This window comes from Nerophis lumbriciformis, linkage group LG19, assembly GCF_033978685.3.
Source record: "Nerophis lumbriciformis linkage group LG19, RoL_Nlum_v2.1, whole genome shotgun sequence".
Taxonomy (NCBI): domain Eukaryota; kingdom Metazoa; phylum Chordata; class Actinopteri; order Syngnathiformes; family Syngnathidae; genus Nerophis; species Nerophis lumbriciformis.
In genome coordinates this window covers 45028475-45042487 of record NC_084566.2, presented here as the reverse complement: position 1 = coordinate 45042487, position 14013 = coordinate 45028475, and the positions used below count along the sequence as shown (strand labels likewise).

Sequence of the window (14013 nt, the reverse complement as noted above, 5' to 3'; positions counted from 1 at the left end):
ATCTCCTAAATGATTAGTCAATGACTACAATCTTCTAAATGATTAGTCAATGACTACAATCTCCTAAATGATTAGTCAATGACTACAATCTCCTAAATGATTAGTCAATTACTACAATCTCCTAAATGATTAGTCCATGACTACAATCTCCTAAATAATTAGTCAATTACTACAATCTCCTAAATGATTAGTCAATGACTACAATCTCCTAAATGATTAGTCAATGACTACAATCTCCTAAATGCTTAGGCTGCTGCCCCCGCGACCCGACCTCGGATAAGTGGAAGAAGATGGATGGATGATCCAACTTAATTTTTTCCTCATTTTCAATTGTTGATGCAATGACCTTCATTCCTGTTAGAGGTTGCTAGTTGCCCGGTCAGATCTTACTGCTGTAATGACCTATGTTAGCCACCTGGTGGCAGTATTGACAAAATCGTCTCTGTTGTATATTTATATATTTTTCCTAATAATCCTCATAATTAAAGACTCAACTTCACTTCTACGGAATTGTGTCTTATTTGGAGCGAATCAGGTTTTTAGCCGAAGCAGTTTCCACTTGGTCAATACAAGAAGTTGTCCACTTCTAGTTTGTTGTGAGAAAAGATACTAAAGAGTCAAAAAGGTCCACTTGTAGTTTGTTGTGAGAAAAGATAGCAAAGAGTCAAAGTGTGACACAAATGTCCTTTTAATAGGAAGCAGATCAGACATTGCAGCTCCACTTCCTCCTTTTAAAGAACAATCCATCAAATTAGAAACATCCTCGGTAGAAAAGAATCCTCTCATGCGAATTGTGTGATCAAACTACATTCGTGTTGGTTACAAGTTGACAAAATGAAAGAACAAGACAGCAAATAATAATAAAGATAACAAAAAGAAGGAATATCAAAAAGAGACACGTGCTGGCACATTCTATTTCCCATCATGCATTTGTGTTTTCTATCGACAGAGGAGATGTCTGCGTGCGCATGCGCCTCATCTGGCATGTCCCTTTGTGCTTGAGCATAGATTGCTGTGTTTGATCACGTGACACAAAGCAGGTGGCGCGCCCTCTGCTGGACGTTGTGAAGATGGCACATTAGATGAAGACTGCGCCAACAAAATGTCTTTTTGCACGACGATGGCTTCTCTTCTTTCAAATAAGCATTTGAAAGGAAGATTGGTGCAAATGTTGGTCCTGGTCAAGGCAAAGAGTCTTTGACAAACACAAAGCTGACAAACAACACTGAACACCATTCTTCTATATTGCGCTTGTGGAGTTTGATTGACAGCGCGTGCGGACGTATTGCTCACAACTTGACTTGATGTATAGCGGGGGTCTCGTAGCCCTTTTTCCAAGTAGATGTGCACTAGAGTGTGTGTGTGTGTGTGTGTGTGTGTGTGTGTGTGTGTGCTCCTGACACACTAAATAGTGCATCATGCTGGGCAAAGATGGCAGGCAGCCATTTGGGGAGTGGTTGCCATGGTTACAGCAAGTGAATCACAGTGTTGGTAGGAGGCGGGGTCAACATGCAGGACAGGATGAAGCTGATGCTCTCCTGATGGCGCAGGGAGGTCAAAGTGCAAAGTGGTCATCCTTGTTGTGGCGTGGAAGCGTGTAGAAAAGAGGTGAGCCGTGGCTAACCTGAAGCTGAGGGGCTTTAGTCCAAACCTCCTCCTCCTCCGTGTGCTTGTGAGGTCGCCCCTCAGCTGCGACCCTCCTCGGCCGAGCGCTGGTCCGACTTCAGCTTGACAAACTCCTTGGCCACGTCGTCGTTGTTGCGCTGCGACAGGATGCGCAGCACCGTCAGGCCCGTCTCGTCCATGTGCACGCGGCGGCCCAGCGGCAGCCAGCAGGTCACGCTGCCCCTGCTGGCCATGTCCTTCACCTGCAGCACGGCCACGCCCACCGTGCGGTCCTCCCTGGCGAAGCAGTAGTCCTTCACGCACACCTGCAGCTCGTAGCTCTCGGGACCCACCTCCGTGCCCAGGCAGCTGAAACACATTCCATGCTCAAGTCAGAGTGGGGAAGTAACACTGTCAGAGTGTTTCTTCCTGTCGCTCACACACCAGTCACCTGAACACATGCAGCTTTTAATTAGTGCAGTAAATAAGACTTCTTCTTGTTTGGAGTCACACACAATTGTTCATTCTGGCCTTCATTCGTCTCTCGCTTCAAACAAGGAGAAGAGCTCTCATTATTTCATATTTGCATTAACTGAACGCACTGAGCCCTCTTTTCTGTCTTCCACAATCTTTGTCTCAGCGTTCAGTACAGAGAGCCAGTGAGAAGTGCCGCAAAGTAACACAAATGACGAGGAAACAAATATGACTACAAATGACAAAGAAACAAATATGACTACAAATGACGAGGAAACAAATATGACTACAAATGATGAGGAAGCAAATATGACTACAAATGAGGAGGAAACAAATATGACGACAAATGACGAGGAAACAAATACGACTACAAATGACGAGGAAACAAATACGACTACAAATGACGAGGAAACAAATATGACTACAAATGACGAGGAAACAAATATGACTACAAATGACAAGGAAACAAATATGACTACAATTGATGAAACATGATTACAAAGCCAAATGTGCGGTAGTGAGAATATTTCAGCCTCAAATAGGATGGGCAATATGAGCCCATCAACACGGAAAGTGTTGGAGTGTAAATAGCGTGACCATGTGATGACTACAAACAGAGCGGAGACCAACCCACACTGGAAACGGAACCGACTTACATCCACGCACCCGGACACAACTCTGGCTTTGGTTGTACAGAGATTGGATGTCCCTCAGCAGGGTTCCCCTCACTCTGTACTCCCTCAGCACCTCCCACAAGATCTCCCGGGGGATCTGGTCATACGCCTTCTCCAAATCCACAAAGCACATGTAGACTGGATAGGCATACTCCCAGGCCTTCTCCAGGATTCCCGCAAGGGTAAAGAGCTGGTCAGTTGTTCCACGACCAGGACAGAATCCACATTGCTCCTCTTGAATCTGAGGTTCGACTATCGGCCGGACCCTCCTTTCCAGTACCTTGGCGTAAACTTTCCCAGGGAGGCTGAGTAGTGTGATACCCCTGTAATTAGCACACACCCTCTGGTCCCCCTTTTTGAAAAGGGGAACCACCACCCCAGTCTGCCACTCCCTCGGCACTGTCCCAGACTTCCACGCAATGTTGAAAAGGCGTATCAACCAAGACAGCCTCTCAGCAGAAGTCCCGCCGGAGGTGGGAGTTGAAGTCCTTCCGGACAGAGGACTCCTCCAAACGTTCCCAGTTCACCCGCACTACACGCTTGGGTTTGCCAGGTCTGTCCAGAGGTTTTCCCCCGCCATCTGACCCAACTCACCACCAGATGGTGATCAGTTGACAGTTCAGCCCCTCTCTTCACCCGAGTGTCCAAAACATACGACCTCAGATCAGCTGATACGATTACAAAATCGATCATTGATCTTTGGCCTGGGGTGCTCTGGTACCAGGTACACCTATGAGCATTCTTATGCTTGAACATGGTGTTTGTTATCGCAAGTCCGTGACTAGCACAGAAGTCCAATAACAATCAACCACTCAGGTTCAGATCAGGGAGACCGTACCTCCCAATCACGCCAGTCCAAGTATCACTGTCATTGCCCACGTGCGCGTTGAAGTCCCCCAGCAAGACTATGGAATCCCTTGCCGGCGCCCCATACCGGACCCCATGCAAGGTATCCAAGAAGGCCGAATACTCTGAACTCTTGTTTGGTGCGTACGCACAAACAACTCAGAGTTTTCCCCCCTCCAACCCTAAGGCGAAGGGAGGCGACCCTCTTGTCCACTGGGGTGAACTCCAATGTACAGGCACTCAGCCGGGGACTCGTGAGTATCCCCACACCCGCCTGGGCCCTCACACCCTGAGCAACTCCACAAGTGAACAAGGTCCATCCCTTGTCCAGGAGTGTGGTTTCAGAGCCCTTGCTATGCGTAGAAGTAAGCCCCACCAGATCCAACCGGTAGCGCTCCACCTCTCGCACCAGCTCAGGCTCCTTACCCACCAGCGTAGAGACGTTCCACGTCCCGAAAGTCAGCCTCTGCTGCCCCGATATTGGTCCGTCTGGAGCCTCCACTTTCACTGCCATCCGCTTGGCAGCGCACCCGACCCCACTGGTTCTGACCGCGGGTGGTGGGCCCACGTGGCGGAGAAGATGGTGTGTCCACGTAGCTTCTCCGTGGCTAGCCCGGCCACCAGGCGCTCGCTGACGAGCCCTGCCTCCGGGCCTAGCTCCGGAGGAGGGCCCCGGGCTTCCTTCGGGCCGGGTAACACATCTTCTCTTCGTTTCTTTCATGGGGGGTATCGTAACCCTGATGGGGGGGGGCATTCGGGTGCTACACCTTGCCCATGGGTGACCCGAAACTATGTAAGGCAGGGGCGTTCAACTCCGAGGCTTAATACAAGCCCACATACCATACGAAAATACATGATGACTACAAACAAAGCAGATACTACTGGTATGTTATAGTAATAATGACACATGTGTGATATCAAGCAGATACTACTGGTATGTTATAGTAATAATGACACATGTGTGATATCAAGTAGATACTACTGGTATTTTATAATAATAATGACATGTGTGATATCAAGCAGATACTCACTACTGGTAGCTTTCATTGAATTTGGGAGACCAGCTGTTATTCTTGGATTTGGTTGAAAACTTCCTCTTCTTGTCACTGAGGTGAGGTCCGATGATGTAGACTTCCACGAAGGGCCGGAAGCCCTGCGCCCTCCACTTCAGGTCGTTAGCAGCCACCACTGAGGGGGGAGACAAGGTGGTTTAGAGTGGAGGCAGAAGTAGGAAGAGATGTTAGTGGGTTACCTTTGATGCTGATCTTGTACTCGCCGTTAGGTTGAGGTAGAACATCCACGTGCATGACCACCTCTCCCACACCATCCACTCCTGAGGCTGCACACACAAAGTCTGTGTTTCCATCACTGCTACTTTGTCACATGCATCATCTACTCATTATTCTTATGGAAAACATTTGGCTCAATCAACGGCTTAATTTATATGTAAACTCTAGCCTTTAAATAGACCCCCCTTTTTAGACCAGTTGATCTGCCGTTTCTTTTCTCCTCTGCCCCCTCTCCCTTGACACAGGTCCGGTGGCCATGGATGAAGTGCTGGCTGTCCAGAGTCGGTACCCAGGGTGGACCAGTCGCCTGTGCATTGGTTGGGGAGATCTCTGCACTGCTGACCCGTCTCCACTCAAGATGATCTCCTGCTGGCCCCACTATGGACTGGACTCTCACTATTATGTTAGATCCACTATGGACTGGACTCTCACTATTATGTTAGATCCACTATGGACTGGACTCTCACTATTATGTTAGATCCACTATGGACTGGACTCTCACACTATTATGTTAGATCCACTATGGACTGGACTCACACTATTATGTTAGATCCACTATGGACTGGACTCTCACACTATTATGTTAGATCCACTATGGACTGGACTCTCACTATTATGTTAGATCCACTATGGACTGGACTCACACTATTATGTTAGATCCACTATGGACTGGACTCTCACTATTATGTTAGATCCACTATGGACTGGACTCTCACACTATTATGTTAGATCCACTATGGACTGGACTCTCACACTATTATGTTAGATCCACTATGGACTGGACTCTCACACTATTATGTTAGATCCACTTTGGACTGGACTCTCACTATTATGTTAGATCCACTATGGACTGGACTCTCACTATTATGTTGGATCCACTATGGACTGGACTCTCACTATTATGTTAGATCCACTATGGACTGGACTCTCACACTATTATGTTAGATCCACTATGGACTGGACTCTCACACTATTATGTTAGATCCACTATGGACTGGACTCTCTCACTATTATGTTAGATCCACTATGGACTGGACTCTCACACTATTATGTTAGATCCACTATGGACTGGACTCTCTCACTATTATGTTAGATCCACTATGGACTGGACTCTCACACTATTATGTTAGATCCACTATGGACTGGACTCTCACAATATTATGTTAAATCCACTATGGACTGGACTCTCTCACTATTATGTTAGATCCACTATGGACTGGACTCTCACACTATTATGTTAGATCCACTATGGACTGGACTCTCACTATTATGTTAGATCCACTATGGACTGGACTCTCACTATTATGTTAGATCCACTATGGACTGGACTCTCACACTATTATGTTAGATCCACTATGGACTAGACTCTCACTATTATGTTAGATCCACTATGGACTGGACTCTCACTATTATGCTAGATCCACTATGGACTGGACTCACACTATTATGTTAGATCCACTATGGACTGGACTCTCACACTATTATGTTAGATCCACTATGGACTGGACTCTCACACTATTATGTTAGATCCACTATGGACTGGACTCTCACAATATTATGTTAAATCCACTATGGACTGGACTCTCTCACTATTATGTTGGATCCACTATGGACTGGACTCTCACTATTATGTTAGATCCACTATGGACTGGACTCTCACACTATTATGTTAGATCCACTATGGACTGGACTCTCACTATTATGTTAGATCCACTATGGACTGGACTCTCACACTATTATGTTAGATCCACTATGGACTGGACTCTCACACTATTATGTTAGATCCACTATGGACTGGACTCTCACACTATTATGTTAGATCCACTATGGACTGGACTCTCACACTATTATGTTAGATCCACTATGGACTGGACTCTCATTTTTATGTTGGATCCACTATGGACTGAACTATCACTATTATGTTAGATCTACTATGGACTGAACTCTCACACTATTATGTTAGATCCACTATGGACTGGACTCTCCTTATTATGTTAGATCCACTATGGACTTGACTCTCACTATCATGTTAGATCCACTATGGACTGGACTCTCACACTATTATGTTAGATCCACTATGGACTGGTCTCTCACTATTATGTTAGATCCACTATGGACTGGACTCTCATTATTATGTTAGATCCACTATGGACTGGACTCTCACTATTATGTTAGATCCACTATGGACTGGACTCTCATTTTTATGTTGGATCCACTATGGACTGAACTATCACTATTATGTTAGATCCACTATGGACTGAACTCTCACACTATTATGTTAGATCCACTATGGACTGGACTCTCCTTATTATGTTGGATCCACTATGGACTGAACTATCACTATTATGTTAGATCCACTATGGACTGGACTCTCACTATTATGTTAGATCCACTATGGACTGGACTCTCACTATTATGTTAGATCCACTATGGACTGGACTCTCACTATTATGTTAGATCCACTATGGACTGGACTCACACTATTATGTTAGATCCACTATGGACTGGACTCTCACACTATTATGTTAGATCCACTATGGACTGGACTCTCATTATTATGTTAGATCCACTATGGACTGGACTCTCACTATTATGTTAGATCCACTATGGACTGGACTCACACTATTATGTTAGATCCACTATGGACTGGACTCACACTATTATGTTAGATCCACTATGGACTGGACTCTCACACTATTATGTTAGATCCACTATGGACTGGACTCTCATTATTATGTTAGATCCACTATGGACTGGACTCTCACTATTATGTTAGATCCACTATGGACTGGACTCACACTATTATGTTAGATCCACTATGGACTGGACTCTCACACTATTATGTTAGATCCACTATGGACTGGACTCTCACACTATTATGTTAGATCCACTATGGACTGGACTCTCATTATTATGTTAGATCCACTATGGACTGGACTCTCACTATTATGTTAGATCCACTATGGACTGGACTCACACTATTATGTTAGATCCACTATGGACTGGACTCTCACACTATTATGTTAGATCCACTATGGACTGGACTCTCACACAATTATGTTTGATCCTCTATGGACTGGACTCTCCAGTCCACACACACACTCCACCCAGCCTGGACATTCAAGCCTCTCCCTTCACACACACGTTCCAGTTGATACACATGATTGTTCCACATGTCATTCTATGAAGTCATGTATTGTATTACATGCATTAAATTGTGGTCATCCACCAAAATGTCATTTGGACTGCCAGTTGCACTCCCTCATGAACACATTATGACGGGACTGTCATTCCAACTCTGTACTGCAGATGGCATTGTTACTCTGCTTTAACACACCAACTTTGTTGCCGTGTAGATTCTATTTGACTACACTGCAAAAAGTGAAATGTAAGTAAGATGAAATATGTCAAATAAGGCTGATATTTGCTTATTTTCTGTCTGATAAGATCATTCTTCTCACTAAGCAGATTTGATGTTAGAGTGTTTTACTTGTTTTGCTCCTAAATGATCTCAGTAAGATATTACAGCTTGTTGCTGAGATGTGATGACCTATATTGAGTAAAACATGCTTGAAGCTATAATTATCAAGTGTTTAAGAATATTTTTCAACATATAGAGATAAAAGGTCTCATATTTGTTTTTTCTAGCAAGAAAAGTGCACTTGTTATTAGTGAGAATATACTTATTTGAAGCTATTTTGGGTTGATTGAGGTTAGCTAATTTGACTTGTTTTGGAAAGTCTTGACAAGCCAAATGTTCTTCTTCTATTAGCAGATCATTTTGCTTGTTTTTGAACACTGACTTTTTGCAGCGTAGTAACTAATCCAGAAACTTTTCTGGTGTTATTGGAGGCGACAAAGCAAACACGATTCTCTTTCAAAGGAGCCTGTTGCCTCATTAGCTTTGAGATGAGACACAATTCATTCATTGCTCATGGCATGAAAAGGTTGGCACGTACGTTTCTCCGGTGGTGTGTCTTCATTTGGTGTGTAGCGGACCCCCTTGCCTCCATGGACTTAGTGTGCACAGGAAAGGGAGCATAAAAAACAGGATGACAATTAGACAGAACAACAAAATGCAAAGTGCCGTATACAAAATGTGTGTTTTTGCCTGAAATAAAAGGGTCTTTTCATCTGATGTCAAAATACATCTGTGACTTCACTCCTAACATGGAAACAACAACTGCTGAGTGGCCAAAAGTCACATTTGCAAGTACTATTAGTTGCAGGTGATCTAGTAAGACTGGGCCTGATTTACTAAGATCCGAAAACCACGTGCTACACAGCATGTGCAAAAAATAAAATAGCATGTACTATGAGTGGGCGGACGCTGTATCAAGAAGGAGCTGAGCCGGAAGGCAAAGCTCTCAATTTACCGGTTGTCAGAATAATTGTACATAAAACTTTCTGTTCCCATAAGTTCCCGGCGAGCAGACAAAAGCTGTCTTTGATCCTACCAAGCAAAAGACTTGTAAAACTCTACTGTGTACGATGGGAAGCGACATGAAGGTGTCGGTTTCTTTGATCTATTGTAATCCACAGGAAGATCTTGTCTTGACCCGGGATCTACAAAGCGGAGAGGAAGCAGGACCTGACGCAAGCTCCAGGCATCTTTTCTTTGAACTGTTTAGTGACAGAGGGCAACGGCTGTTTACGACCCCCTCTCCCTTAAGAAACAGCTGTTCCTATGTAATCAGAGAAAGTCCAAATAAAAGAGGATGCATGCAATCCTTTTGTCAGAGCGTGGGACGACACCGTACAAGAGTACAGGTGTACGTGCTCTCCTCATTGAGCTAAATTGAATCATGTCTCTGTTTAATTCCTTGCTTCTTGTCTGTTTAATAGATGTCATCGGTGTTTGAACCTGACATCGGTCGATCTACGTTCCCATCCTCACCTATGGTCATGCGCTTTGGGTTATGACCAAAAGGACAAGATCACGGGTACAAGCGGCCCAAATGAGTTTCCTCCGCCGGGTGGCGGGTCTCTCCCTTAGAGATAGGGTGAGGAGCTCAAAGTAAAGCCGCTGCTCCTCCACATGGAGAAGAGCCAGATGAGGTGGTTCGGGCATCTGGTCAGGATGCCACCCGAACGCCTCCCTAGTGAGGTGTTCTGACTGTCTGACCAGTAGGAGGCCACGGGGAAGACCTGGGACACGTTGGGAAGACTATGTCTACCAGCTGGCCTGGGAACGCCTCGGGATCCCCCGGGAGGAGCTGGACCAAGTGGCTGGGGAGAGGGAAGTCTGGGCTTCTCTGCTTAGGCTGCTGCCCCCGTAACCCGACCTCGGATAAGTGGAAGAAGATGGATGGATGGCTGTGGATGGCATCACCAGCCATGAGTCAAATGCAAACAATGCACAATGGAAGATGGAGGAGATACAATATCAACAAATAATAAAAACTAACAACATTCAATTGAATTTGTTTTAATCAGCCAGCAGCAATAAAATTATAAAAGGAAATTGCTGAAGAGAAAATGTCTAATCCATTTTTTTTTTGACCGTCCAAAAATGTTGTCACACAGGTAGGACAGAGGATTATCTGTCCTACCTTCAGTAAATCAGGCCTTGTGTGTTCAATTGATGACAAGTGCAAAAAGTGCTGCTGATCACCTTATTTAAATGATCTTTTTGCGTGTTTCCATGGAGACAGACGATAACTTCCCTCCACATGAATGACATCATATGCTTCAAAGGTGTTTTGTTATGTTGTGGAATATTCATCCATCCATTTTCTACCACGTGTCCCTTTCGGGGTCACAGGGGGGGGTCGCTGGAGCCTATCTTAGCTGCATTAGGGCGGAAGGCGGGGTACACCCTGGACAAGTCACCACCTCATCACAGGGCCAACACAGATAGACAACATTCACACACTAGGGACCATTTAGTGTTGCCAATCAACCTATTCCCAGGTGCATGTCTTTGGAGGTGGGAGGGGCCTATCCCCAGGTGCATGTCTTTGGAGGTGGGAGGGGCCTATCCCCAGGTGCATGTCTTTGGAGGTGGGAGTGGCCTATCCCCAGGTGCATATCTTTGGAGGTGGGAGGGGCCTATCCCCAGGTGCATGTCTTTGGAGGTGGGAGGGGCCTATCCCCAGGTGCATGTCTTTGGAGGTGGGAGGAAGCCGGACTACCCGAATATGACAAATATAATATGAACCACCTTTTCTGGGTGATATAGAAGTGCGATCCAGACAACATTTTAGCACGCCAAAGGTGTGATGGTGCGTCTTGAATGATCCAGCGGCAAGAAAATGCATGTTGCAAGAGTTTTTTTTCTGGAAAATAAGCCATTAAAAAGCATCAATGAATCAATTGAATTTGTTTTAATCAGCCCCTTAACTCATCCATCAGTTATAAAATTATAAAATGATATTGCTGAACAGCTGATATGGCTGACAGTCCAAATATGTTGACATACTCTCTCTCCATCGTCTGTCTTTGCAGCGCAATCATCTTTTTTCCTCACAGTTACTGTGCCAGTTTGCACGTACTTTGGAGACGTGCTAAACATAGACACAAAACAGCGTCCGCAGAACAGTTTTAGCCTTGATCAATCACCTTGCGAGCACTAAAAGTTTATATTTGCATCTGCTCCTCCCAGCATGATTACATAAACATGGAGACAGACACGCTAAATGGATACATTTACCAGGAAGGTTTGCATGCAGCCCTTTAGGAGATGAAGTCAATGCAGCAGAACTCACTCAAGCAGTAAAAGTAACATTTCCTCCCTAGACCGCAGTCAAATTGCTCATTTTAATCCTAATGAGTTACATCACCTAGCACCTTTAAAGGTACAGTAGTGTCTGTGTGTGTGTGTGTGTGTGTGTGTGTGTGTGTGTGTTGTACCCTGAGCGCTTTGTGAGAGAACAAACTTTCTGATGAGTTTGTCCGTGGCCTGTGTGTAGAGGGACAAGGCATATCGCAGAGAAGCGAGGTCGGGACTCTTCTCCAAGAAGGTTTTCTTTAGGCCCACGCCGCCCGCGTGGAAGTATTGCTGCAAAAGGAGAGCAGACTAGTGAGCGTCCACAGCTGGATGGAAGAGAGTTGTACCTTAATGGTGTCCAGAGAGTTGTACCTTAATGGTGTCCAGAGCCAGCTCTATGACCGCACACTGTTTGGGAGTCAGCGCCTTGGCCTCCTCTCGGCCCATGTGCTCCTGCAAGAAGACAAAGATCATTGTGCTGCACGGCGCTCACGTCTGCGGGACCTTGCTACCTTCAGCTTGGACAATTGGCCTAGTTCCTTGGCAGCATTGAAGATCATCTGCGTGCCCTGCAAGGACACACAAGACGTGACTTCACACACTCACGCTGATATCAGTGTCAGGGGGAAAGTCATCCAAGGGAAGTCCTAAAACTTCTGGACGTGTAACTTTGTAAAGAAGAAGTGAGCATGTGTAGTGTGCACAGTGCTGATGCTTGTCCATGCTTATAGATGGATGGTTACTTACAAGGACCTAAGGGAAGATGAGACAGATGGCCAATAATGTCATTAAGGTTTGAATTCAATTGATGTAGTGGAGAAAGTTGGAGATGAAGTCAGAGTTGATAGGATCACACACCGTCTGGTCCGTAAGCGTGGGAAGCACAATGGTTTTCTCCATGGTGTTCATCACCAGTTTCCACAGCTCCTTCAGAACTCTCTTCAAAACCGTCTTCTCACAAATTTTTGCAAAGAGCGACAGACTGAAGCAGAAAAGAAAGTGCATGAAAATACTCTGACAGTGTCTGCTACTTTCAACACTCACTTGCTGTCCAGGAAATCCATGATGGGCTGCAGAACGTTGTCTGCTTCCTGGACCACGCTGCCATTGGCCGGTACAGTCTGACCTTTGACCTGCGCCAGGATATCCCCCATCTGTCTGACGTTGTCCTCGATTTGGGGTTGGAAGCTGCAGCGGTGCAAACATGCAGACCCTTGTTAGCCACTCTTACACTGCACAAACTGACATCTAAGTAAATTAAATATGTCAAATAAAGCTGATATTTGCTTATTTTCCGTCTGATAAGATCATTCTTCTCACTAAGCAGATTTGATGTTAGAGTGTTTTACTTGTTTTACGTGTTTTGCTCCTAAATGATGTCAGTAAGATATTACAGCTTGTTGCTGAGATGTGATGACCTATATTGAGTAAAACATGCTTGAAACTAGAATATCAAGCGTTGTGTCATCAACACTCACAAGTATAAAACTACTTTTTGAAAGTCATCATTTCTTATTTTAAGCATGACAAAAAAAAATCATGACTTTGACACAATTGTGTCTCATAATTAAAACAGATGGACTTTGCTGTTTTATTTCCAATGAAACAATAGAAAAGATGTACTCGTATAGTAGTACACTTGTTATTAGTGAGAATATACTTATTTTAAGCTATTCATTGAGGTTAGCTAATTAGGGCCCGCATGGCCCATTGTAAAAGGATTCCCAACGGGAGTCCTTTTGCAATGGGACATAAGGACCTATTGTTTTTCTAAGGTTTTATTATTATTCCGCCGCCTCTTTGAGCACTAATTTGACCCACTTAACATGCTTCAAAACTCACCATATTTGACCCACACATCAGGACCTGCGAAAATTGTCTTTTAATAAAAAAAACGAACCCCAAAACTCAAAATTGCGCTCTAGCGCCCCCTAGAAAGAAAACTGCTTATAACTCTCAGTACGAATGTTGTAGAGACATGAAACAAAAACCTCTATGTAGGGCTCACTTAGCCCTACTTTTCATTAATTAATTTCCTCGGGCAAAAATCAACAGGAAGTTGGCAATTCCCCCTTCAAGACAAAAATGTACTAAAAACAGTCACTTTTGCCTCTTTGAGCTGTAATTTGACCCCCTTAACATGCTTCAAAACTCACCGAACTGAACACACACATCAGGACTAGCAGAAATTGCGATCTAATAAAAAAAACCTAACCCCAAATTTAAAAATTGCGCTCTAGAGCAATCTTTTAATAAAACGGAGAAAAAACTGCTCCTCGGAAGAAAAAAATGACAAAACTGCCTGTAACTCCCACTGGGAAGGTCGGAGAGACATGAAACAAAAACCTCAATGTAGGTCTCACTTCGACCTACATTTCATAAATTGACAACCCCCAGCAAAAATCAACAGGAAGTT

The 14013-nt window shown here is 44.6% G+C and overlaps 1 protein-coding gene across 1 annotated transcript in view; it reads right to left on the bottom strand.

Moving 5' to 3' along the window:
* Positions 1–711: 711 nt before the first annotated feature.
* Positions 712–14013, bottom strand: part of LOC133618388 (protein unc-13 homolog A-like) — a 70583-nt gene continuing 57281 nt past the window's right edge. The window contains exons 34-42 of the mRNA XM_061978694.2: positions 12642–12785; positions 12456–12579; positions 12110–12166; positions 11970–12050; positions 11741–11888; positions 8848–8904; positions 4852–4938; positions 4631–4787; positions 712–1974 (exon numbers count right to left, since the gene is read on the bottom strand). Coding sequence (XP_061834678.1) covers positions 1686–1974; positions 4631–4787; positions 4852–4938; positions 8848–8904; positions 11741–11888; positions 11970–12050; positions 12110–12166; positions 12456–12579; positions 12642–12785 — 1144 coding nt within the window. The 3' untranslated portion in view covers positions 712–1685. The remainder of the gene's footprint in view (positions 1975–4630; positions 4788–4851; positions 4939–8847; positions 8905–11740; positions 11889–11969; positions 12051–12109; positions 12167–12455; positions 12580–12641; positions 12786–14013) is intronic.